Source organism: Anarrhichthys ocellatus, unplaced genomic scaffold, assembly GCF_004355925.1.
Source record: "Anarrhichthys ocellatus isolate YVR2014 unplaced genomic scaffold, GSC_Weel_1.0 scaffold15, whole genome shotgun sequence".
Taxonomy (NCBI): domain Eukaryota; kingdom Metazoa; phylum Chordata; class Actinopteri; order Perciformes; family Anarhichadidae; genus Anarrhichthys; species Anarrhichthys ocellatus.
Window position 1 is genome coordinate 1,252,363 of NW_022280045.1, and position 26,766 is coordinate 1,279,128.

Below are 26,766 nucleotides of genomic sequence, written 5' to 3' on the forward strand. Positions count from 1 at the left end.
GTGTGTGTGTGTGTGTGTGTGTGTGTGTGTGTGTGTGTGTGTGTGTGCGCACGCGTGCAGAGGACAAAGAGAAATGTGCGATCATGAAAGGGAGTTTCAAGCACTGTTTAACTTTTTTTTTGTATTTTGCGATTGGGAGGGAGTTTTTCTGAAAAAGGGGGATTATTGTTTTAACGACAGGTTAAAATAGGCAATCTATCGATATTATATTTGGTAATATATCATTTGAAAAAATATGGAACAAACGGTGTTGTACTGCTGCAAAATGTCTGTGGAATCCTTGGACAGTATAGACGTTATGCTTTATTAATACTGTGTGTCACTATCGTTTAATTATCTCATCCCGTGTGTGCTTGCCTCACAGGATGCATTTAAATATTAACCTGTGTGGCTGCATCTGTCAGCACGCTGAAGAGAAGATTCCCTCCTCCTGCTCTTCTGCTCCCATCTCCCTCCTACTTCCTCACCTCTGTCACCTCCCCCTTTCTCCCCATCAGGTGCCACCTACCACCTATTCACCCCTGACCCCTGCTCTCTTCTCCTGACCTGCCCTTGCTGGGCACCTCCTCCTCCTCCGCTCTGCGGCCGAGCCTCGTCCCTCTGTCTGTGGCCTCCACCACCCACGCCAGCTGTTGGCCAAAAACAGTTTCCACACTGAAGTGTTCAAGGACACCATTTAATTGATGTTTTTATAAGAATGCTACAGCATTGCAAAGCTTAATGCTGCTCTAATATTTTATGTTTACAACGAATGAAATAACTCAGTTTTATGGAGTATTCCAGTGTCTTCCCCCTCATTATTCTGCTTCCACAGTGTTACTGTTTGGTTCACTCTCACAGCTTTCATCATTGTTTCCAGCCTCACAGCAAGCAGCTGGTTTCAACAAGAAAGCTCTCGTAAACCCACTGAATGCTGCCGGCCCGGCACCAAACAGCAGAAAGAGGGACCGGAGAACAGAGGAGAGCATTTAGCAGTCAAAGAGACGGATATTCTGCTCAGGAGTGGAGACCAAAAACACAACTAAAAGAGAGTAAACCATGGATTTACATTTGCCAGGTGACCAGAAACACGACTTCAAATGAAGGATAATGTCTGCTCCGTGTCTGTCGGATGTGCAAATAGCCGACTGTTTATCCAAGTGTTCACCATAACAAACATAATTTGAGTAATTCAGCTTTAAAAAAAACAAACATGGCATTCAAAATAAGTTTTTCTCATTTCGTGACTGACACAGGACTGACTGACAACGAGCATCACGGCATAACAGCACTGCATTGCTTTAGACACAAGCAGGTTCAAATCAATTCAACGCAGCTGAAATTTGATTATTTTTTTAAATATCTTGTTTGCTTTTTGTTCAGCTCTATAGTGCGTCTGTGTCTGTATCATCCTGTGAATGTGGCCATTCATAATTGGCAAATCAATTCTTCGCGTTATGGTCAAAAATGTGTTATCACTAAATTCTAATCAGTTCAGGATGTTTGTGACAGATGTAATGAAATTGCCCCCCAGGCCACAGAGATGTCGTTTTCACGAAAATGGTGTCGATGACATTTGGACGGACGGATGGATGGATGGATGGATGGATGGATGGATGGATGGATGGATGGATGGATGGGTGGATGGACGACCCGAAAACATAATGCTTCATCATCAAAATGAAGTCCCAAACATAGTTTGGGACTACAGATGAAAAATAGCCTTTTGGCTAATTCTGGCGCATTTGCAGAAATGTTTTTATTAATGTGCACTGTCCTGTTCAAATAAACCAATAAAATAAAATCCTGTTGCTTTGTTGCCATATTTAGATTTCCAACTTTGCTGCTTTTGCTGCTGGAATAAAGTCCAAGAAAACTGACGCTCAGAAGCTCACCCAACAACCTAATTACCCACAGCACTAGTGTTAACTAACATGGGAGCGCTCCACACTAATTAAAGCAAATATTCATACTTTGATAATGTCAAGCTACGGATTTGTTTAAAAAAAACGACAACTAACATTCCACAAAGTTCATCCACCGGTAACTGGGAAGTATTTACAAGCGTACGTTCAAATCAGACGTGTTGAGCAAACAGCGAAGCTTAACTGATCTGATCTGATGAAGTGTGTGTTCCACTCGGGCTGCCTGAGGGAGAGCTGTGTCACCTTACACCTCCTTTTTCTCTCTCCTTCTGTCATGTTACTTTTCCTCCTCTTCTCCTCCTCGCCTGCCCTCCTCTCTCGGCGTGCCCTTCGCCCCCTGACTCACGGCCTCCTTTGGGGCCGCGGGGAGAAGTGGAGTGCACGGTCCGGGCCGAGCCAACACGTAAATATTTGCTCAAGGTCACAGAACTCACACTGGGCTATCCATAATTATGAATTCTGACTTCTGCACGGCCTCTTTACTTCACATGTTCCCTATGTTACTGCACACTTGCTAAACACCACTGTGTCACCATTGACACGGCTAACCTTGAAGGGTTGAAGCCCTAGCCCCTTGGAAATAAACACCTCAAATAACACACCCGTTATGAATCAACCATAAGGGTTATATGCATATTTCTGATCTCCTTTGAAAGGTAAGAAGCTGAGCAAGAAGAACCCATTGTAAGCAAACCTATTCATATTAACATTTAAGAGTAGATTATAATAAGAATGTTATCCTGGCCTAGTATATGAAATAAATTTCAAAAGCAATATCACCATTATCACCAAGATCCCATGGATGATGATGCAACTAAATATCTTCCACTACAACTGGGACTGTAAATGTGATGGAAATACACTAAAGATTCCATATAGCCATGTTAGAAACAACATACATCTCCTCAAAAACACTGAAATAGTAATATATATACAATCGATATTGATCAATGTTGCCTCAACAAGCATAAGAGAGTTATACAAGTCAGCCTAACTTGAGTGAGATGGCTGCTGTCTCCTCCCTCGGGCTCGCAGTGACTTCCCAGCAGCCCCAACTTTACTCTGGTACAACTTGTAAGTAAAATCTGCCAAATTGGGTGAAAATAAAACATGCCTTAGTAAAATATATGTTATTGTGACGATAAAATGTAAAGTTTGACTGCTTTGTTTCCCTGTTTATAGTGCCGTGTGTTTAGAGTCGAGGTGCGTTAAGGTGCATCAGAAAGCGTGACATTCCCAGCATGTTATTGTAGACTGACGAGAAAATGATCCCGGATGTTTTGAACACAACATGCTCTTACGCAAGATAACATTTTATACGACTTCGTAATAAGACATAGTTTGGACAACATACAGTTGGTTTTATGGATTCAAAAAGAGCCATCGACCCCATGTTTTCAAAACAGTGTAACATGCATATCTTCTCCAAACAGACTTAAGTTATAAACTTTCATCTTACTCTCCTTCTCTTTCAACCACAGTTCCAGGGTTATCTGGAGTAACCGGGTCAGGATTTCTGCAGAAAGACATTGCTGTCGAGTTTATCAAATGCATTTTTGTTTTGGCACTTTGAGCATCGCAAGTCATGTGACATATAGTCCCATTATATCGGAGGAAAGGACAACATCTCTACGACCAAAATCTGCAAAACTAGGCAACTCAAACCGAAACCTTATAGATTTATAAATGGCGCTACAGGTAAGAGGAAAACTATGTATTTTTGATTTTGGGGTAAACTGTAACTTAAAGTCACACACATACTAACGCAAATGTTTCAGGGTTGTTGACAAATACATTTCTATATTAAGTTGAAAATGGTGTCGATGTATTGTAGTTCATATATTGTCAGAGATAAAATACTGCCATTCTCACATCCGGGGAGAACGATGCTTTGAATTCAGATGCTCGCTTTGCTGATTTGTTCGACATTATCCAGAGATGAAACGCGGGCTGTTAAGAGAGAGGGGAGATTGAAAGTAAAGAAGAGAAAGGTAGGCTGTGTTTCCTTTGAATTCCATCTTTAATAGACTCCACAGTTTCTCCTCTTTGCTCCCTCTTCCTTTCTCTCCTCGTAGCCTTATTCCCTCAGTCATCCCGTCTATTATTTTCTCCATGTGATCCTGCACCCACTCAGCACAGAGACACATTTGAATGCGGCCTCCACGGGGATCACAGTAAAATGGTATTTAACTGCTTCCTCCATTCTGTCACTCCCCCCCCCCCCCTGCTCTCTTGTGTTTCCCTCTGCTGCCTCTCTTCATAACCCTCTCTTTCTCTCTCCCGTCTGTGTTTCGGGCCTCGTCGGGATGAGAGGTCAGCTTCACAAACGTGTGTGATCTCCAGCTCTTTTTTTTTTTTTTTTTCCATAACTGCCACGCACGTTCCTCCCCTCCGCCAGTTGTAAGCTATTAACCTTTCCTCACTTCCCACCACTCTCCCCTTTTCCCCCCCTACCCGTCCGCTCTGTGTATCCACATGCCATTAACTCTGCCCTTAAAATGTCGTACATCCCCTTTCTTTCTTAACCTCTCGCTGCACTCTCTCCGGTTTTACCCCCTTTTTTTTTCCGCATCATCCCTTCTTCGTCCTGGACGGTAATCTCGCTGCTCTTCTGTCTTGTTATCTCCCCCTCTCTTCCCTCCCTCCGACACTGTAGTCACTCTCTAATTGCTGCCTCACCCCTGCTGTGCACGAACCCAGAGGCTAAATGATGTACAGGTGAGAGAACAAAAAGTATTGTCTGCAACGTGTACTTAAAGGTACAAGGTCGGCCACCGATTGCACATGTTGCCTGCCAATAACTAAACAGTTGTCCATTGATTCCTTCCCATCTCTTAATTATAATACTTGATATACTGTATGTTGTTTAAAATAGTTCTTGAGTTGCAACAGACAGACATAATAAGAGAGTGGTCCAGATATCCTGCCTTCTTAGTATGAACCAAGCTTGAATAACACGGGATACTACACTTTCCATACTGCAACTCAATAACACATTCAGTGCTGGTAAACAGCCACGAACTCTACACTTTGTAACGCAGACTTTTTAATAACGTTTGACCCTGATGACATCAGGATTGTTTTCTCAAACTTTCGGGATCTCCTGTCGGAGCCACAGAAGAAATGATACCACTTCATCACAGGTTAATGATCATGTGCGAGTAGTATATGCACAGGGAGCCCTTTCAGAGTACTATATTACATATATATATTGGATTAGTATTAAAGATGCATCCACAAGTTAGAAGCATTTCAAAGTGCAATGTGAGCTAATTCAACCACTTTATATCGTGTGGAAGCTTCTTTGTGTTGATTATACATGTTGAGTGATAGCAATCTGCAAAACTAGTCACTATAGCTGAGAGATAAAAGTGAAATAACAGGTCATATATTCCCCTTTGAAATGCAACATGAAATATAAATCATTGCGTAAAAGCACTTAACCTCAACATTGCACGTGAATGAACATACTTAGTTACTTCCCACTAATGACTAAAAGGGGCTTTGCTGGAGTGAGCATCAAAGAAGACGTGCATGCGCGCGTACACAGTCTCAAACACACTTCACGCCATCGACTGTTTTTCATCACACCGCCGACTTCCTGCCGGTGCTTTCGCAATATCATGTGTGCGCACGATGCGGCCCGGAGGCCGCGGGGAGAGCGGTCAATAACTATGTCGTTCGCTCTTAGATGCCTCCGGGCTGGAGCAATCTTTTGACTGCAATTTTTGCAGAGCAGTTTTCGGCAGCAACTGTGAATGAATGAGTCAACGTAACAAGAGAGCTAAGTATCGCCGTACCTCGGGAACGGGTCGGCATTGTCCGGAGTGTCACAATGCGAGCGTGTTTTAATTACCGATTCACAGCGATGTCTGCATGTTTAATGCCTATAGCGCGCCGCGGTGTGAGCGCGACAATGTTAATTGTGTAATACAGGCGTATTTCACCAACTATGAATTATGTATGTTTATGCTGATGTTAATGATATGCTAATGATGATTATAGCCCCGGTCCGTTTCCTGTTGCACTGGTGAATTTACATTAATGCGCGTTCCTAGACTCGCCAGGTAGCGCTCGCACTTGTTATGAGAGGTGAAACAGGGGCAAGATGGAGATGTTCCTCCCAGAGAGACAGAGACTACTGTATATATGTCACGTTGCCTCCCCACGCGAGGTGTTAGGGAGTTTGCATTTCAAGAGGAAGAAAAGCTAATCAGAAAGTGGTGGGGTTTTTCTTCTTTCTTTTTTTTCCCCTTCTTAATCCCAGCTCTGCTGAGGCGCCTTTTCTCCTCGAGAAAATATCTGTGCTTCTTTCACATTGCCTCTGCAATCACTTGAAACCCCATTACAGACCATGTGACAGCATCAATTAAATTCACAATTATCACGGGGCAGAGACACTTCAGCGTGAGAAAATATAGTAACATGGCATCGTCTGGGAGTCTGTGAGCGCGTGTGCAAAAATGTGCATGTATGTGTGGAGAGAGAGAGAGAGAGAGAGAGAGAGAGAGAGAGAGAGAGAGAGAGAGATTTTCATGCCCTTCTTTGGCAACTCTTGTGAACCTTAACAACTCCCCAAAAACAAGCTACTTCAGTACACAAAAACTTAGATGTTTGATGGTATTAAGAGATTTCAAGGGTCACTCCGGCAACCACGAACGGACAGCTGGCGGCTCATTGGCTGCCTCTTTTCGATTTAATACCAGCTGTTTCGTTTTTTTAAAGCGCTCCCAACAAAAGTGCTTATAAATATCCATGCAAACATTATACTGGGTGGTGTCACTGTGTCCACTAAGTTGGCCCATGTCAGTTCAGCAGCAGCGCCTTTGTCTCCCATTGACATCACAGATTAGAGCCTTGGCTCTTGTTTCCAGCTTTGGTAGAGATTAATCCAGACTGAACTGTCCCGAGATCAGAGAAAAAGAAAAACAAACGAGCATGAATCAGTGTTAAGGGGGCGGTTTTTAAATAGAGGCCACAATTAAATATACAATCACACCTTCAGATGTGCATGGTTTATGCGTCTTGAGTGTGCGCGCGGGACGCGGTACAGCCGACCGAGGCAGAGACACGTGTTGTGAGTCACAGGAGAGAGCGTTTGCAGCTGATTGGGCCGGAATTTGGACCGTGTTGGATCTGGCAGGTGGAGCCGCTCTGGCCAGTACAGTCGATTTCTTCACGCTCTCCGTCAAATCAGGTCCCTGATAATGAAAAACAAAACAAGGCAGCGTGTCCGCATTGATCTCTCTACCTATAGCACTGCTGCGCCGGAGCCGAGCGGGGAGATTAAAAATTCATAAGCGTATTAGGATCTATAAGAGCATTATGCATGTGTGCCGTCACTGTCTGATACAGTAGGGTACTAATCATGGGCATCTCTGGCACCAGCGGGCACGCACGCACACACACACACACACACACACAAGACACACACACAGTCACAATAGCTTTCTGGGTGTACTCCAAGTGTCAGCACTATCATATGGGCATGTGTGTGGCCTGGCGGTGTTCCCTCCTTGAGTGCCATACAATGTGCTGGCATAAATACCTGCTTGACACAGCAGATTGGCACTAATGGCTTTACACACGGTGCCATCTGTAACCTGGACCGTCGGCTCTTGCTTCCTCTCCGCGGCCACTAACGGCGCCTCATAGGATTCAGCTCAGACCGTCATCAGTCATAGTGCAGAGGCAAAAATAGCCAAATTAAATGTCGGCTAATCATCGGCGCACTGGGGGCTGCAGGCTGCTGTCCACCTGTGTGCACCTGGATATTAAAACCTAAAAACACAAAGCAATTTGGGCCATTTTTGTGTTATCGAGCGCAAGACACCCCCCAGACGAAGCTCCTAACCACCGGCACAACTTTGAGCCTGCGCGCATACACACACACACACACGCGCGCCAATTTCTAACGCTGTGGCCTCTAGCAGGCTGCAGCAGTCACACGGGGATCGTTGCTATTCATTTGCTCAGCAAACTGGCCACACAGGCTTATAAATTAGCTCACCCACCACAGCTGGGTACTGAGACAGTTGGCGCATGCTGAGGACCGAGAGGGCGGCCATTACAGAGCAAGGGCTCCGAGACAGCCTTCTGTCTGGTCCACGTGACCCCCTTCTGAGCTCGTCTGCTCGCTCGTTCAAAGGAGGAGCGAGTGTGGCGTCGGGCGCCGGGGGCGAGACAGGCTCCGGTCAATGATTCTAATAAATTACGGAGCGGAGCAATAGGACTACAGCCCGGTGTGTGTTGTGCCGGGGGAGAACGCGATGATAAATCCCGTCAAAGCAAGTGTAAATCAGTCTGAATGGAATAGCATTAGCGGGACCTTGCAGACCTCTGACCGTGAGGGAGGAGAGCTGACAGCTCTGACCTACAGGGAAATGAGGGACTGCTTGGACGACTCTTGCTTTCTGCCTTGCGGTGAGGATCAATGGTGGAGGGAAAAAGTAAAGCCATTAATTCTCCTGGATGTGTCAATTTCCATCGGTGGGTGCAGATTGGTCGCGATCATGACCAGCCCCTTGGGCAGACGGGATCTGGGGCTTTTGTTTTACCGCAGTAACCCATTGATTCATTGAAGATTTAACCGCTACCTGAAAGGCACCGCATCGTGCTGGAGCAATGTAAATCAATTCCAATTGCAGGTTTATAATGCACACACACAAAATAAAAACCCTGTGGGCGTGACTGCAGGGTTGAATTATGCTAAGCACCTCTTGTATGAGATGTGTACCTGAGAGAGAGACCTGAGGTTAAATAAGCCATGTAGGAGACTTGTACGAGTGTGTTAAATATTCATAGAATAGTTCACAACCCTTGTGAATGATGAATGAAGTTGTTCTTTTTCCTTACCCGTCCGATGAGCACAGGTTCAGGCCCGGCGTATTCTTCAATCACAAAGAACTGGTTCCAGATCCAGCTCCTCCTGCTGCGAGACCGTGGCCCCGTCGCTTCCGTGCGGTCGCCCACCTTCTCCTCCTCATCCTCCTCCTCTTCCTCTGACTCGGCCTCCTCAAACACGAGGCCCTTCCCGTTTTCCGGATCGGCAGAAACTTGCATCCCGGCGTCTTTGCCGTCGCGGCTCCACTCGGGAGCAGGGTGGAGCCTCAGGACATGACTGCTGTTGACAGGTTGGTTGTCTTCATCTGCAGGGTACTGAGCTGTGCCGAGTTCTGTTTGAGCAGAGTGAACTGACTCCGTTAATGGGTCTCGATAGGGATCTGCGGCTCTGCTCCCCGGTCGAACTCCCAGGGGTTGCGCTGTCAGCACAGATGGCGGAGAATCATTTGTTTCAGAGGGAACATGTAGCGGGAGATGTTTTGTCGATGGAAATGGTGGTCCTGTTTGGGTGATTATTACTTCTTTCTCGGGGCTGAGACTGACCTCGCTGCGAGGTGTTGACAGTAAGCGGACGAGGTGTTTGCTCTGGCTGTCGCCACCATCTGATCCCGGCTTCCCCGAGTTGCCCTGCCCTTTACTTAAAGCCGGGTCTACTTCACTTAGTGGATTAATACGATTGTCGGCTCCCTGGTCTCGATTAAGATCCGGGGTGGTGACTGGGCTTAAATAAGGAAATGCAGTCTGATTATCAAATCCGGCTTGAGGCTGAGTGACAGCCACATCTTGTCTCGGCACTCTCTGAGCCTCCAACTGTCCGTGATTAACGTCAATCAAATCTCTCTTCCTGCTCCGGCTGCCCTTGCTCGGAAAGCTCAGGCTGGGAGCGCTCTGCATTTGGGAATTGACGATCCTAACTAGGTTCTCTTTCGACAGCAGCTTCAGAACCCCGTAGCTGCCGGTGAGGTTCAGCTTTCGGTTAGAGTCTACGCTGAATCCTTTCCCCGGCACGCCTGTGGTATGGACACTCAAATCGGCTCTGGTCCTGGATCTCGAGCCTGATTTGAACCTGGTTTTATTGGTGTGTAGATCTGGCTTATGGTGGATTGTGAATGTCTTCTCTAGCCTTCCTGTTCTGGTGGAAGTGTCAGCGTACTTGGTGTTGTTCTTGACTTTCTTCACATCCTGGTTTAGCTCCTTGTTACTGGCTAAAATGTGTAAAGTCACTTCTCTTTTATTGACAGAGTCAACCTCACGCTTGGGCTTGAAAGCTCGCCTCTCCTTGTTAACCACCGATGGAGCAGAGTAACTCTGCAATATTTTGGAATGAGTAAAAGAGCCGAGGTCACCCGCCTGCTCGTGACTAATCAGGTTCCTAAGAGTCACCACGGGCATTGCGTTGACGTCCACGCTTGCATCCCATTGGTCCGCAGCTCTGCCCTCCCCTAGCTTCAGCATGTGCGATCCGCCCACTCCTCTCCTCCGTACGATCTTACTGGCCGAGGCAACTCCCGCGAGCCCCTCCCACAGGCATAGGGATACAAACAGGAGCAGATTTCTTGTAATCATCTTGTCTTGGGGCGAAATGTCCTAATTTGAGCGAGGTTTGCTGAGAGGCAGGCCTTGTTTTCCGGTTGTCTTCATTTTCTCCCCTGTTTTCCCTCTTTTCATACCCCGCCTCTCACTCTCTCATTCCGTGCCCTTCACACTGGGCTGGAGGGCAGGTGTCAGTCACTCCTTCCTCCTTTTCTTTTTTCTTTTTTTCCCCCTTCACGCTGCGTAATATCTTCCTCTATCTCACCAAGCCTCTCTCTGCTGGTTTGTTTCCCACTCCTCTTGCGTGGCGTCTCATTCAGTTTCCCACGGAGGGTTGGACACCCTGAGAATAGAGATAAAGGTAATTAAGTTAAAACTGTAATCATTGCACTGTGTTAATTAAAAGTGGAGCGGCAGGTAGGAGAACCCGTAGACGAGCGGGCAGGACAGCGCTTTGAGCAGAGCAGTAATCACAATTTTCACAAGCACAGAGGGCTTTTTGGGGCCCAGAACACACTTCCATTTATACCTCCATAATGACCCAAGTGTTTTTTCTCATATCTATTAGATAGACGGCGACAAAGTTATTATCTCACATGGAAAAAGATAGGGCAACACTGTGAGAAAACGCTCTGAGCGGCTATTAATGGGAACAACTGTCAAGGATTTATTTTTTTGAGTGCAGTGCAAAAAGGGACCAGCTTGCTTCGTATCACTTTGATGAGTGATTAATTAGCTGGATTAATATTGTGCTTTGATCAGTCACAATCCCAACACAAGCGTGCAAGCTGCAGTACGCACTTTGCTGTACCCGGCGCCTTGAGTGATGTAAAAGGTTCCTCGGCTCTCACGTGTCTGACTCACGCTCTCAGCGTGTCTCTCGTGCACTCGAGCCTCAACTGGATAACCTACGGCATATCAAAATGTCAGATGTCAATCAGTGTGTTTTCAGATAAGAGCTTAGTATTTCAGTAGCATCAGCCTACACGTCTGACAAGTCAATAATGTGGCTGTTTGCCAGATATGCAGATTACCGTGTGCAGAAAAAGACAGGAATGTGCATGTGACATTATTTTATTATTTATTCTATTTTATTTAAAGGGGCACTCCAGCTCTTTGGCATTGCACTTCCATAGATTTTTATATATGAATTTCAGTCCCTAGCTCGCATTGGGTCAAGCTCCAAAATGACTGGATCCATTTCCCATAATGCAACTCAATAGCATTTCCCCCACTTGGTAAATGCCCACATCTTTCAACCTCCATGTCCCAAAGTGTGTAACATGGGCTTTCTGTTAGAAACGTGGAGCCTTAAAAGGTGCAAGATATGAGATTGGGAGCATTTCGACTGCGGCCCATAACAATGCTAACAGAGCTAACAGCGTTTACCTGACGGGTAACAAGAGGTCGAGTGTTACGCTTCCTTGACGGTCTGGGCGCCGTTATTAGCTGTAACCGTCGCATGACAGCAGTGCAGAGCGGCGGCCGTGAGCTAACCAGCGGCACACGCTCACATGCGGTCGGTCCCGGCAATGTCAAAAAAGCTATAGAGCTCACGCACTTCATTCTCTGCTCAGATAGACATTGCTCAACTATATCTTTATATAGATTATAGTTTGCTGCTGTATTAATGTTCAGAATGTTAAATTCAGCTCCTTTAAGCCATCATCGAGGTTATTTTCTCACACTTCAGAAGGCTCTTTTTAAAGCCACAGAAGACATAATGCAACTGGTTTTACATGTTGAATAGTATTCTTCACAATTAGTTAGCTTACCTTAATGTGTAGAAATTGGTTGTTTTCTTTTAAAATCACATTTTCCCGTGAACAAAACTCTGTAAAACTGTATTTAATGTTCATATATCGGGTAAAACTTGTGTGCTGTGGGTTAAGTAGTTCCAGTTTCATCGTGGTGTGGCTTGTGTATGACACTTGCTCCGCTGTGGCGCAGACAGACCCTGTCAGCACATTCACTGGGGCATGACTGAAGTTGGGATGTTCCTCCTGGAATACTTTTCGCCCTTTTCCTCTCTCTCATCTTCTCCTCAACGTCCTCAGCCACCTCTCTCTCTCGCTCTCTCTCTCTCTTTCAGTCTCTTTCACTAAGTAAAGCCTTTTGATGAACAGTAACGGGGGAAAAAAAGAAAAAGAAGATCCACCCTTCCTCCGCATTCTTTCTTCCCACCTCTCCCACTCACCACCTGCCTCATCCTCGGGCCTATCCATCTCCCTAAATCTCCCTCTATCCCCTCTCTTTAACTGGCTATTGTTTTAGTATCCTGTCCTCTAGCCGACGCACGCTGCTATCCTCTTTTTCCTTTCCCTCATCTGTGTCAATCACAGGCCTGTCACTGCGTCCCTCACCCTCTGTGCGCTCTGAGCCTCCAAATCAATCAGCCAATCTCCTTCCTCGGCCTTGGCACGTTGGAAGTGACAGGTGTCCCGCTGGCTACCGTCTTGACGACGGGCTACAACGCCGTAGTTGTGCGTATACATTTAGTCACCGAATCATAAAATGCGGCAAATAGGATGTATCCGGTAGTTACAAAAAGACTAGCGGCGACACGCTGGGCAGAGATTTACAGGATAAGTTACGCATTAAAATCATGGAGGCCGGTTGCGGAGGATGTGAGGCCGGGTTTTGCTGCGAGTTATCTCTGATGTACAGCATGAGGAGGCGATCGGGGTGAATTCAATCACGGAGCTCCTCTCTCTCCCAGAGGAACTTATCAGCTGAGTGTTTGATGGCCAGGCAATCATTGCCACGGGCACCTTGTTAACAAGCCTGGGGCAGGTGGCAGCACGCGGGGCCGAATATCAACATGCCACTGTTGCCAGCACAAATTTAAAAAAACGATTTTTATCCAAACGAGGCGTTTTGTCAATGTGAGGATTTCTTTGAAACGCTGTTGAAGCAACAATTTAAAAAAAATACATAATAAAAAAAAAACGCTTTTATGCTTTGACCCTTTTTATATTTTACATCATTTTCCCGAGCCGAAATTCCGATCGGAGCAGAATCAAGGCATTTCTGTAGCGTATTGATCCGTGTCACAGCCTCTCACATTGTGCCATGGCCACGTTTGGGGAGAGCTATTGTCGTGACATTGGTTTGGGTGCATCGGCCTGTATATTTCCTCATTAGAGTTTTATATAATGTAATACGGCAAAAGTGTGGTTTTCATTGTTTGTGGAACCAGCAAGGATGGGGATTTCACCTGTGGCCTTTACATACGGTAGCACGATTTCTAGTAGAGTAAATAGAGATGCTAGGGTGATACAGTTGCTAGCTCCAGGGAGCTCTCCTTTCCTAATTAGAGTTTTTAGGAAATGCATCGCCGCGGTATATTCTCAAAGAGTTCTAAACCAGCTGTACTGTATTTCTGTGCAAGTTCTGTACACCTACAGCAAGTTTCTCAGTGACCTGATTAATTGGGGCCGTAAATATCTTAATTCATTCCCCCTTGGTCCCATTCCTCCTAAAATTCAAATGGGTCTTTTCCATCGTTAGTATTGGAGGCAGATCCTCGCCATCGATCGCGGGCTGTCACCAACTTAACGAGACTGAAAACTTTAATTACGATTCACCTCCTCTGCTGTCTGTCTATCTCGCTTTTCTCTCGGTCACCCCTGTCGAACAGGCAGCAGCTACCCACGCTGCACGCTCTCCTCAACAATGAACAAGCACTCGCTGTGTGACTTCAAGCCCTATTGACAAAACACTCTCCAGAAAAAACTAAAAAACATTTATTTAAGCATAAACAAAAAAAAAAAAAAGCATTTAAAAAATGCCTGGACAAAGCCACGCTCATCCATCCTTTTCAAACACACATGTGAGAAGACACACACAAAACCTGAATACTGTGGACACACAGAACTCCTCATCCTACTCCCTTATATCTAAGGAAAGCTCTGGGGACTGCCTCTCTGGATGCAGTGAAGTCAGAGAGAAGAAAGCGAGCGCTCCCTCACACCAGGAGGGAGAACAGAAAAAGCAGCCACCCCAAAAGAATTATGCATGGCGGGAAAAAAGGAAAAAAGGTGAGCTCCAGAAAAGAGACAGAGAAGGAGGAAGAGCATGGGAATGGCTGTGGGAGGTGTACTGGGGCGGTAGCAGGAGGTGGGGGGGGGGGGGGGTCCTCCTTGGAAGACGGAGCTGGTAGTTTTAAGTGCAAAAGCGCCATAAAGCAGCTCCGTCCTCGCTTTGACCCCTGGCAGATGAAAGCGGACCTGTCAGCGTGTGAAGAGGTGGAAAAAGCAGCTGGGGCTTTTCGGCCGCTAATGTACGAGTACCTTCCTCGCCTCTGTCCCCGGCCTTGTCTCTGTCTCAGCCTCACTGATATACTGACAGCAGGTGCTAACCTCCCACAGGAGAGTACATAGCGCCGGCATATATATATATATATATATATATATATATATATATGGACATAAGATAGTTCCCCAGAGGCTGGAGGTTTGTGGAGGATGAGTGGAGGAGCAACAGCAGGTAAACAATGTGGCAGCCCCGGCTTTACAGTTAAAAATTTCAAGAAAAGACAAACAGTGGAATGAATTTACAGTTTTGCATGGTGTAAGAGCTGTGAAATTCAGCCCGCTTATGAGTGGCTGTTTGCCTATTGGTGAGATTAAGACTAAAGAGACTCAGTGTAACAGAGCTGTGACAGGGGGCTTTGGATTTGCTTGGCTCTCAGCTAGATCAATAGGGTTACATTAAATGGCAGGAGTCGGAGGCTTGTTGACCATCCGGCAAGAGTGCAATGAAAACAGCAAACATGAGAGGGTTCAGTCGTGTTAAAAACATTTTTACTATAGGACGCAGGATTGGGCTACCCCAGCTATTTGTAAATCCTTTCAAGCTCACGCTAATCGCAAAACTATTGATTTACCAAAGCAGGTTGCACCGTTTAAACTTGTTAGCTAGTTAAAGGGCCAGTGTGTAGGATCTGGCGGCCTCTAGCGGTGAGGATGCAGACTGCATCCAACTGAAACTTCTCCCGTGTGTTTCGGAGAAATACGGCGGCCGACGCAAAAACGTGAAATAGCGAATGGCACTATCTAGACTAGAGCCAGTGTTTGGTTTGTTCCTTCTGGGCTACTGTAAAAACATGGCGGCCGGCTCCGTGGAGACGACCCACTCCGTATGTAGATATAAACAGCTTATTCTAAGCCACAATTCTCATCGTCAGGTGATTATACACAAAAGAATACATACTTATTAATATTATATTCCATTTCTGCCAATGGATCCCCCTAAATACTACATACTGTTCCTTTAAGACTTAGTAGTCGGGCAGTTTAGCTGGATATATCTAGTTATGCTATCCGCCTGATGTTATTTGGGTCATTTAGCAAAATTGTACTGGCTGTTTTGTCATTGTAACAACATTTCAGACTTCTGAAGAGCCGGGTCAACTGGCTCTGGCTCTATAGTGTACCGCAAAAGCAAGCTCCTTAGCTGCTGTTTTGTCTCGGGCTACAGTATATAAACTGTGAGAGGCGCCATAAAGATCAAATAAATCTCGACAGCAGACAGTCCAGAGAATCACATTGCCAGGAGACGTGCCAGTAGGTCAGGACAGGGACAACATTTGTTGCCCATATCTTACTGCCTTGGCATGGCTTCAAGTAGTTCTCAATGTGAGGTAAAGTGCTGGCTGAGAGTGTGTGACTGTACCAACAGTGACAGCGCTGACCCACTGAGCACCTCTGATTTACTGCAATATTCTGCCCGTCGTTCACGCCTTTTTAAATTATAAAGCATACATAAGTAGCAGGGGTGTATGTCTTAATTGACTCTTTACTAAATGCTGTAGCATGGCAAAAGTGAAGCTGAGGACAGACCATAAGACTACTGAAACCCGTGAAGTCTAGAAAACTATTTCAGCCAAAAGAGCAGAGAAGCTAAATGTGGATGATGGATGTAGAGAAGAGAGCAGGTGGAGCAGGAGGGTAGTGAACTTCATAAAAGCACTGCGCTGCTTGGCCGTTTTCTCACATGGGACGTTGTTTTAATTATTGATAATCCACCAAGGGATGTACCAATCTAACATCGTGGCTCCTGATACCGATACCTCAACTCTGGGTCTCTGAAGATGGATCCGATACCAAGTGCTACATTTTTCCCCAACCCTGTCTCCTGGAAGTTACCTTTTTATTTTATTGGAGGTTTTTTGGGGGAGGTTTTTTGAGCAAATGAAGGTTTGAGGTTGAGGTTTTGACAGCAGGGCAGACCTTTTCTGTATTAAACCAAGACCACAATCTTTCTCTAACTTAAACTGATGCTTTGAGTGCCTAAACACAACACTGACAAAGTTCAATGATGCAGATCGTATTTGCGGTTCAAATTAGTTGTGCATAAATGTAATTTCTAGGAGACAGGAATGAAGGTTGTAACTTCAATCTGGACCCTATTTCCCCATGTTTTTTTTGTATGTCTAAGTCTTTTGAAATTGGTCCAGTGTTGAGAAAGAGCCCTGTAGCCGGAAGGCGCTGAACGGACTGAAATGTAATTGCTCATGGCACATCGTAAATGCGTGTCCACTGAAAGTGCTTGTTTTTGCCACTGAAGAGAAATAAACCTAAAAAGGGTCGGATACGACTTGTCAGCTTGCTGGACCGCAAAGATTTAGCCCACAAAAAATGTCTAAATCGATATTAATAAAAAATTGCTAAAATGTAATTTAAAGTTAGTTTAAAGATATTTTTAGCAAAACTGCCCCTCGTTACGCGTATGGAGCCTCCACCAAAAACAGTGATGTGCGTCCTTGCGTGACTGCTGGAGGCTGCAGAGCCATCGGCCACTAATGGAGCCAAGTTCCACTGATAAAGATAGTTTGTGAAACGTCCTATTGGCCCTGGTTAAAAATAATCGTGACAGTGACGGACAATGACTTGATCAAGGGCAAATGGACACGATCCATGAACATCATGCACTGTAAAACCTAAGTTCAAATGACATTGAAAGTAACAAGATGCTTGGCTTCAGATGTCCCTCGCAGAAATATCTTTAACTTTAACTTAGATGTGATTATATCTGCTACGGATACAGCATTTTACATAAAACAGTAAAGTTGACTTAATCTCAAATGTAGTTCAACTCATTTTTATGACTTATAAACACCGGTGCCGAGGTGAAATATTGTGAACTCTATTTCAAATAATTAAAAGATAATGTTCTTTTCATGGTGGATGATCCTGCTTCTGACTGCATCCCACGGCCACCAAAAATGATCATCGTGTTACTGAACTAAACTGCCTCTCTCCAACTTTAGGCCCCTGTGCTGCGCTGATCAGCTTCAATGATCTTCATGCACACAGGGTCAGGGGAGGTTTGTGTCTGAGGCAGCTCGTCTGGTTCGAGCCGCTGTTCTTTCTACAAAGGAAGACGTTGGCTCATTGCTCAGTCTGCCTTTTCTGAATGGTGAGTCACGAGCTGCCAAAGCAGTCACCATAATTACACCTGATACCAATCAAGCCCGTCTGTCTTCTTCTTCTGTCTGACCACGTATGAAACATCAAAAAGCTATCTGATCCTTTCAACACACCGGCTGACATTTACGCAAGTCCTTGGGAATTTCCGATGGACTCGTCCCCCCAAAGCTCTGTCTGTGTGTGTGTGTGTGTGTGTGTGTGTGTGTGTGTGTGTGTGTGTGTGATTGTGTGATTGTGTGAATTCTATGGATGAAAGTGTGTATCCAGATGTGTGCGAAAGACTGAGAAAAGACAGAACTTTTCATGTAAGCTGTCAGGGACACATTGTAAGAAAATTATCCCCCGACGGAGCCTTTCGGCATGAGCCCAGATTGCGCTCACCTATCGTCTGTGTACGCCGCAAAGCATCATAGATCAGGTTAATAAAGTTAGTCCTTTTATTAGGGAGAGAGGAACTTTATTGCATAGCACTTGAAGATGTTTTGTCCTGGATTTAATGACACCCCCCACACCCAACACCCCCCCACACACACACTCTGCTGTTTACCTTTCAAGGGCGTTCCTTTCAAGGGAGAGGCGCTGAGGCTGGTGGAGAGGACACGGGAGAGGTGAGAGAGGGTCGTTTCAGAGATGAATAAACACAACACACCCAAGGTTGGCGGTGATAATGTGTGATGAATTGCCAGGGAGATATGGCACATTGTAGGATAGCGCCAAGGCTATTGGCCAAGAGGGAGAGTGAATAATGACACTCAATGTTCCACCTTAATCAGCTCGACTCTCTCTCTCTCTGTCTCTCTCTCTCTCCAATTTACATTTAAGGATCTTTTTCATGTTTATTTCCCATCCGGGCGGGCGGCGACTGCAAGGAGACGAGATTGAGCTTTTAACGGCCGTCTGATAGAATCGATAAGACCCTGCTGTGCACCAAAAACATTCTCTGAGTGTGTTCTCCGCGGGTGTTCAGGGTTCCACTATTTCCAGGTGGGGAAAGTTGCAACGACCTGTGCGTGATATTTTGACGGTGAAAGGGCATTTGCTCAGTTTGAAGTAGCACCAGAGGAATGACTTAACCGGAGAAAAGGTGTTTGGTATAGATTTCATGGTAGGTAAGATGGGATTTTTGGTATACGTCTATATATTTGGTATATGACTTAAATGACTGCCAGAGATGTTTATAGCTGCAAACTATATTTAACACAAAGTTTCCTTCAAGGGATTGTAAAAAAGAAGTCTAACCCCTGCACCTTTCTAACATTGGAATTGAGGTGGGCTTTCTTTTTTTTCTTTTTTTACTTTCATACACAAACAATCTGGCAAGGACATCTTCTTCAAGCAGCAACTGACTCAGTGTACAGAGGTGAGAAAGTGGACAGGATTTGCTACGTCTCTCTAGACTCTGTATCTGGGGCAGTTACGCACATCGCAACGAACACCAGACAAGTAAACATGCAGCAACATATATATACCCTTCATACCCACTGTATGGGAAGAAGCTCGGCGAACAGCTCATGGTAACCATTTTTACCTGAACGTCAACTAAAACACCAAGCAACTAAATTAGCACACGGCAAAAACAGGCTAGCAAGCTAACGGTACATGCCTGCATAGCGTTGCTAGCGATTTTGCTACTTCATGCGCCCCCGCACAAGCAGATGCCGCTCCACGACCAAAACTCACTGAACTAGCAGCTATGAAGCTATAACCATAAACAATGTCTAACCTTTGCTGTTTTGTGATCAAAAGGTGTGTTTGAGGGCATATAAACATAGCTAAAGGCTACTTCAATGTTTCTGATTCATTTATGAGTCGATTCCAGCCATTTGTATTAATTTGCACACGGCCCTCCTCCAGCATTGCATAGTATATCCTCAGACTTATATGTCTCCATCAGGTGGATGAATCATGGTACTGCACTCATGCTAAAGGCAGTGAGCCGTCCAAATGGTCCAATGGGTTACGATATGTATAGAGGTCTGATTGAAGATGTATATAGATGGAATTAATGCCAATAGTGACATGTAAATGAGAATTAAATGAGATTTACAGTTAACATTTCAGATGGCACAGACGTTACCCAAATGTACCTAAATGGCCAATTCTAAGATTCTGCCTTAATATACCTACATTAAAACTTCTCCAACTTTGCTCTGCTTCACATAATTAGGACCCACAGGTCTGTGCACAGGCTGTGCACAGGTGATGTTCAGATGTTGTGTTGTGGTTTGCTAGAGGTTTTGCGCTGCAACTGCACCATTCCAAAGAGATATTCACTCTAAAAGTGTACAGTTGTGTTAGGCGGAAATCTTGTATTAATGCTCGGTTCCATCTCTGATTTACATATACCCAGTAACATATATGCTGATTCTCACACCTCTGCAGAAATCTCACAAGTGCTGCTTTTATTATACCAAGATTATTCAAATAGACCTTGTAGTTGCAGAGGTACACTCTATTCACTTTCGAGCAAGGGCCTGAGCCAAAGGCATGGGGTTTAACAGGCTCTTTTTTTATTCTTCACGCAGCTACTTCTGTCACGTTTTGTGTGTTCAACACATGCCTTAGAGGAAAAAGACATTGTTATTGCCCTTTGTGGGATGCATCATCCCTCCTCTATGACATCAGGCTTTTAGGCTGCCTAGCCTGGGTGTTTGGTCCACACAATTGGCCTGAGGATGAAACTAAGAGATGAAAATGTATTCAAATGCAATTTATGGAGGGCGAAAATCACTCTGTGATTGAATGGGTCACGACTCCGAGACATGCAGCCTGAGATGACGAGTCCCGTAAAGACATTGCTTGGCTAAGCAGTTGCAATCCGAAAAAGTTGGGATACACTCATAGGCCTCGATAAAATTCATCCATATAATTCATTCATTAAATTATAATTTTCGCTCATGTCCACTGGTACCCTCCCGAGGACCCCAGGAGGTACCGTCGATGAAACTCAACACTGCCTCACATCTAACACCTCCCTACAGCTCAAAGTGCATAATCACCTTTCCTTGGAGGCTTTTAATGTGAAACATCTGCAGGAAGTGTCGTTCTATTGATGGACCTTGACTGTTACTGCGAATGACAGAAGAGAAAAGTAGAAATAATTGGAGGAATTTAGTGACCAGCCTTTATCGTTTGGTTGCGTCGGCCATGCTCTTGCCGGAACCGCTGCTCTGCCAAATCAAAGGTAGAACGCGGCGCTCGAATCAATTCACCACCGACTCGCTATCTGTGTTTTGTCGGAACCATCTATCCCAAGTTGTTGGTTCCTGCTGCTTTATCGTAGCCCGCTGTGCTGGTTGAACGCCGTGTGAACACGTGGGCATGGAAGCCTGTACTGTCACAGCTTTTAATCCCCCTCGTTGAAGTCCCGGCCTTATTATCATAAACCCCCCTTCCTTCCTCCTTTTTAGTATGACTTTCATGCTCCCTGGGTCTTCTCCGGCTTCTGCATCATAACTGACAGTATATTTTTTGTAATTCTAATGATGTGGCCCCAATCTCAAATTCATTTCGCTTTTGTCTCTCTCTATTTGGGTCAGTTTGTTGCTTTGTTTAGTTTCCAGCGGCTCAGGGAGACGGAGCAGATTGCGGCATGTTTAAGTCGCTGTCTCTGGCAGGTTGGATGCGCGGGGCCACCTTGGGTGAAGAATGGGATAAAGGATGTGGAAATTAAAAACTGAGTGCTTTGTGCAGCAAGATGTTGCGCAATATCCTCCAAAGCATCAGCAGTGCGGCAGGGGCAGTCATCAGCTGAAACGGCACCCTCTGCTACGTGGGCTAGCAGGTCACTATTTTGCTTTCCAGTAATATTTGCGGCAGCATTGTTTTTTCATCGGTACCTCCTTCCATGCTAGTTCAAACAGGCACTACAAGGCTGTGGGTGTATGTTGAAGGAAGATTTCCAAGCTGAGTTCGCCCGTCTTAGTGGTGTGTTGCAACAGTGGTGTAGGAGATCAAAGTTTGGCAGCGTTATATATTTTCAGGGCGATTTCTTTCTGCGGGGTACATGCATGCTGTGTAATGTTTGGGATGTTCTGGCGCCGCTCCAGCACAGGGAGTATAAATTCTATTTGAGACGCGGGGGGCTGATCGACACACACACACACACACACACACAGGCTATTTCTGCTCGTGTGTGTCTTGTAGCGTACAAGACACACACGAGCAGAAATAGCCTCTCAAAAAAAGACTTCACACCAATCCCAGCATCAAAAGGAAGCAGAGATTCTCTCCAAGGTCACCTCTTCCTCTGTCTTGGCGCAGTGCTGATCCCACCTCCGGCGCGTTAGGGCACCGAGGTGGGAGCCCAGGTCGGCCTTCAATATGTCCCCCGGACACCCCTTTCTCCCCGCATCAGGGATGGAGATAGCAGCCATCAGACAGCGAGCACCGCAGGGGGAGAATCCCCTCCACCCTCCTCCGCCCCTCTGCCTTTGTCTGTAATATGGAGCAGGGATAGCAGGGGCCGCTGCGTCCAGCAAAGCCCTGTGTTTCTCCCATAAAAACCACATCTATGGCCGTGGAGAAGCTTACACTGTAATCCTGCATGACGGATTGAGTCTGCCACTGCAGCACTCTCCCTCTCTTTCTTTACCTCCTTGCCCAACAGAAAGTTCTGTGGTAGCGTGCACGGACACACACACACACACACACATCCGTCAAAGATGGCGTGATGTGTGCGCGGGTGCCTATACATCCGCATAATGCGCCTGCATGTGTCTTCGTGCGCTGTCTTTTTTTTCTTTTTCTTTTTTGGCATTCATTCCATCACCCCATTCCTCCTTAAAAAATATATGGCAGCCTATAGCTGTTGAAATTTTGCACAACAGTCAAGAGAGTGAATAAATAGATGTCAGTGGCAGGGAATGGAAAATAGGTTTCCCTTTTTGCAAGTCAAAGAACTGAATGTAAAAGATGCCGTCACACAGACTTGCACAGTACAAGAGAATGAATCCCAGTGGGAAGTCTCAGTGAAAGCGGGTGCTGGGGAGGTATACAGATGACCTGGATTTTGTATCCGGGCTCCCATGGCATGGATTACTGCGCACTGGTAGAAATGGCTTCTAATATAAAGGACATTTATACGCTCATGGATCACTACTATTAAGACCCCTCTGAGCCTGATTTACTCCTGTCCTTATCCATCCATCCTCCTGTCACTCCAGGTCGTTGTCTCTCTCCTCCTTTCTTTCCCGGTGCATCCGCTCTGTACTCTGTTGTTGTTTCATAATCTCTCGCTCTGTCTCTCTCGCTCCCTTTCTCTGCTTCTCTCCGTCTCTGGGTATTAGGCATTCAAAGATCTTTCTGTGGCATGTGGTAGAAGTTATCACCCCATCTCCCTCCCTCCCTCCCTCACTTTATCTCTCTAATCTTCCGTAATCTTCCAGCCCAGAGTGAAGTGAGAATTAGTTTCTCACTCTCCCTCATCAATCTCTCGCACCTCCTTTTCTTCTACCTCCTTCTTTCTCCTCTCCCCCCCCCTTTCTTCTCAGCTCTCCTCTGGATCATCCTCACCAGCTGCTTTCTTAATCCTTCTTTCTCAGTTCGTCTCCCCTCTTCTCTTTCGTCTGTCCTCTCACTCTGCTTCATGTCATCAACACAACTGCAGAGGTCATTCCGGCTTCGCCCTCATGTCTCTCTTTCTCTTTCCATTTCCACCTCTTGCTCTTAGATTTCTTATATTCTCCTGGCTCTCACTTCAAACGGCCCCGGGGACATTTGCATTCAGCCTCAGCCTGTTAACCCTGAGCCGTGTCCTTACCTGCTCGCTGTCCATCGTGTGCACAAAGTCTGAGGCAAAGCAGATGTTAAAACCTTCAATCCGACACGACACTTGAAGGTGTCGGGACATACAAAAACACTTGTGGCAAAAAAAAATCCACAATGCTTGCTATCGAAAGGCGCACATTTATTACACGTACCATTTTTTGCAAAAGCCGCTTTTCATTTTTAACCTTTTCAGGTTTCGAGTTTTGACGAATTTCGGCGATTGTATTCGATTGCACTCCACACTCCCCACTCTACCCTACAGGGGTGCAGAAAGCACTTATCACAACCATCAAGAGAGGCACAAGTGCACACTGTTGGTGGGCAATGGCACCACAGAGAGGGATTTATAAAACTGCAAAGTTAAAGGCCAGGAGTGGAAACTCTCCCCTACGTTGACATAACCTCACAAATCCAAAAATACATCTTTGTATGTTGGGATTGGAAACACATTATGTACGATTTTGTGTTCTAATTTCCCACCATGCACAAGGCTCCGTGTCGGAGCTGTGTGTGGGGGGAGGGGGGGGGGGGGAAACACTAATTTTGTCCAATGCACACCTGATGTTATTTTCAACTTCAAACCCCCCAGTGGAACATTTTACTTAAAAGCACAGACTGAGCTCAGGAGAAGCACAGCAACAAATGCGATGCTTGAGCAACCACCAGTATAATTAGGTGCAGTTTCAAAAATCTAAATATGTTGCTTTTTTTTCTCCAAGTTGTGCCAATAAAAGACATTTGTGGCTGTAAAAAAAACAAAAAAAAACGTAATTAGCAAAACACCTTAGCCACAAGTGCTAGGAAGGGAAAACAACATCCCTGTGCTGTAAATGTTCCTCATGCTGGATTACGATACAGCGCTGCATCACTTTGACTTCCAGGTCGTACTAATAACTAGAGTTTTACATTGAACAACGATAAAGGCCATATTCGGAAAGCTACAGTAACTCACAAGGTTTCAGAGTGGCAGCACACACTTTCACTTTGAATCACACTTTGATTGCACATAAGCCAGTGTGCCACACGAGAGGACTACCATTTACATTTTACAGTCCCAGTGCATGGAGAACGACAAATGAAAATTAATTCCACTATTTTCTCATTATCAGGGCGGCATAATCATGCTGAATGCTACCCTGAGTCGAGCGAGCTTTAAGGATCGAAAAAAAGAAAAGGCTGGAAATACTGTGCATCAAGAAATTACTCTAAGTAGACAAGAGAGAGAAAAACTGGAGGAAAAAATAAATGCTTTTTAGTCCTGACCTTAATATTAAGAGTGCATTGAAATAACGATCATTGCTGAACGGTGAGCTGCTGCATTTTCAACAACCCTACAGCCATGCTAGCTGCTTTGTGAGGCTACACTTATGCTATGTTCGCGCTGCGAGCGACAAATGCAACGGGGTGTTGCTAGCTTGGTTGTCAGCAAGGCGCCGTTGTCATGTTGCTCAAGTGCTCATTCATAGTTGTGTCGTTAGATAGCACTGGGAACGGGCTAACGGTGTTTTGGTTTTTTTGACGGAACAGGGTGAAACAAAACCAAACGATCGGTTGACTGTTCACCGAGTCATTGGAGCGCTGAAAACCAACTCAACTTTTATTGTCACGCAGCGGCAGGTGGCGGGTGTCAGTTTGTGGGTTATGTCAACGGCTTCCATTGAAAATATTAGTATTTTCAATGTATTGGACAAACTGAAATTTTGACCCGATGAACACGCTCGTCAGGGGTGAACGTTGCTAGCATGGCTAAAAACAGAACATACGCATAAAGGTTAGAGCTAAATAGCCTTTAGCAAAACAGGCTACTTGTGCTGTTTGTTGAACAAATATATAGTAACCATCTTAAAAGCATCCTCCAATCTCCTCACAATAAGAGCATATCTTCTTCTACTAAAGATTCCACACCCTGTTTGAGTTGTAAATCGTCCCCAGACACCTAAATACCGTATGCCAGAACTAGCTACCAGCCAAAATTAATCTCTCACTGTAGTTCAAGTGCACTCAATCTGCTCTGTAAAAAAACGTACAATTGAATACAATTGAAACCTTGAGCAAAGAGATGTGAGTGGGAGACGTTAAGAGTCAGATAAAGGCAACAAAAGGCCTTAATGCACAGAGCAAGGGATGGTGGCGGGTAGAAAAAAAATGAAGATTAGCGAGCGTGGGATAAACAGATAAGGAGGGCGCGCACGTGACGAGAAGCAACAAAGTTAAAAAGATACAGGGATGACGGGAGGGATTGGCATTTGTTAATCCCAAATCCTCCTCCCCTTTTCTGAGGGGGGGGGGGGGGGGGGGGGGGCAGGAGGTACAGGGAAATGAGACGGTTGTAGGAGAAGGGAAAGATGGATGAGAGATGAGATTCGCACCGAGCTAAAATGGATAAGGGCTGATCACGGCGCGGATGAATGCTGGGTCAGGTTGTCCCCTTAATCAGGAGTGGATTAATACAGTACAGCTGGAGGAGTCGTGTTAAGCTGTGGACAGTTTGTGCCGCTGGAAGGAGAGGGGAGCTGGTTGCTTTAGTCATTAGCATGCATGCAACAAAGCATGAGAAACCACATTAATCGCAGGGAATGCTAATGAGTGATTGGTGTAATCACAGCAACACGGGCGGAAGGAGTGAGACAACAGGAGGTCAGCCATTTGTCTAGCTATGATTCTTTCATGCTATTCCACCCCCTGCCGATGCTGCTCCTCGGGAAAAACAACCACACTTTGTCTGGCATCTTACCGCCGCTGATAGACGTTTCATCACCGGCCTATTAATCCTGATGATTGGCAAATTTTGTCTTCCTCTAATTTTGACAACTTTAGTCATCAATTTTGAAGTCGAAAGTGATTAGTCAACACCAAAGCATCCCACGTCATCGCTGCCTCCCCCTTTTCAGTCCTCCGTTATTTATGTAAAGACAAGATTGCAAACAGGCTTTTTCCACGAGTGCGTGATTGTGTGTGTGGGCGTGAACGCCGTGCGTACAGCTACAGCAATAACAAATGGACTGCCGGTTGCATTCCCCGGCGGTACGCTGGAGAGCTTTATCCACAATCAAGGCAATTAACCTGTGCGCGTCTGCTGGGATCCCCAGCTGTGGGGGAGACCGGGTTCAACACGGTAACCTACCAAAGTCTAGCTGGTAGAGGGCATCTGTTCAACAAATCAGCAAAGCTACAGTATGTAATCACGTTTCACACCACGCTAATCACTTCAGCCTAATTTGTCACTGCTATGAAAACACTCTTATGCGCCGATTCGGGAGGGCAGATGGGGGGGGGGGGGGGGG

At 45.6% G+C, this 26,766-nt stretch overlaps 1 protein-coding gene across 7 annotated transcripts in view; it reads right to left on the reverse strand.

The window, feature by feature from the left end:
• Positions 1–26,766, reverse strand: part of cdh24b (cadherin 24, type 2b) — a 133,117-nt gene that overhangs the window by 74,423 nt on the left and 31,928 nt on the right. For 6 of the 7 annotated variants that reach the window (XM_031854778.1, XM_031854774.1, XM_031854775.1 and 3 more), the window contains one exon: positions 8,760–10,623. The exons of the other annotated variant lie outside the window; for it this stretch is intronic. In XM_031854778.1, coding sequence (XP_031710638.1) covers positions 8,760–10,313 — 1,554 coding nt within the window. In that variant the 5' untranslated portion in view covers positions 10,314–10,623. The remainder of the gene's footprint in view (positions 1–8,759; positions 10,624–26,766) is intronic. 7 annotated transcript variants of the gene reach the window in all.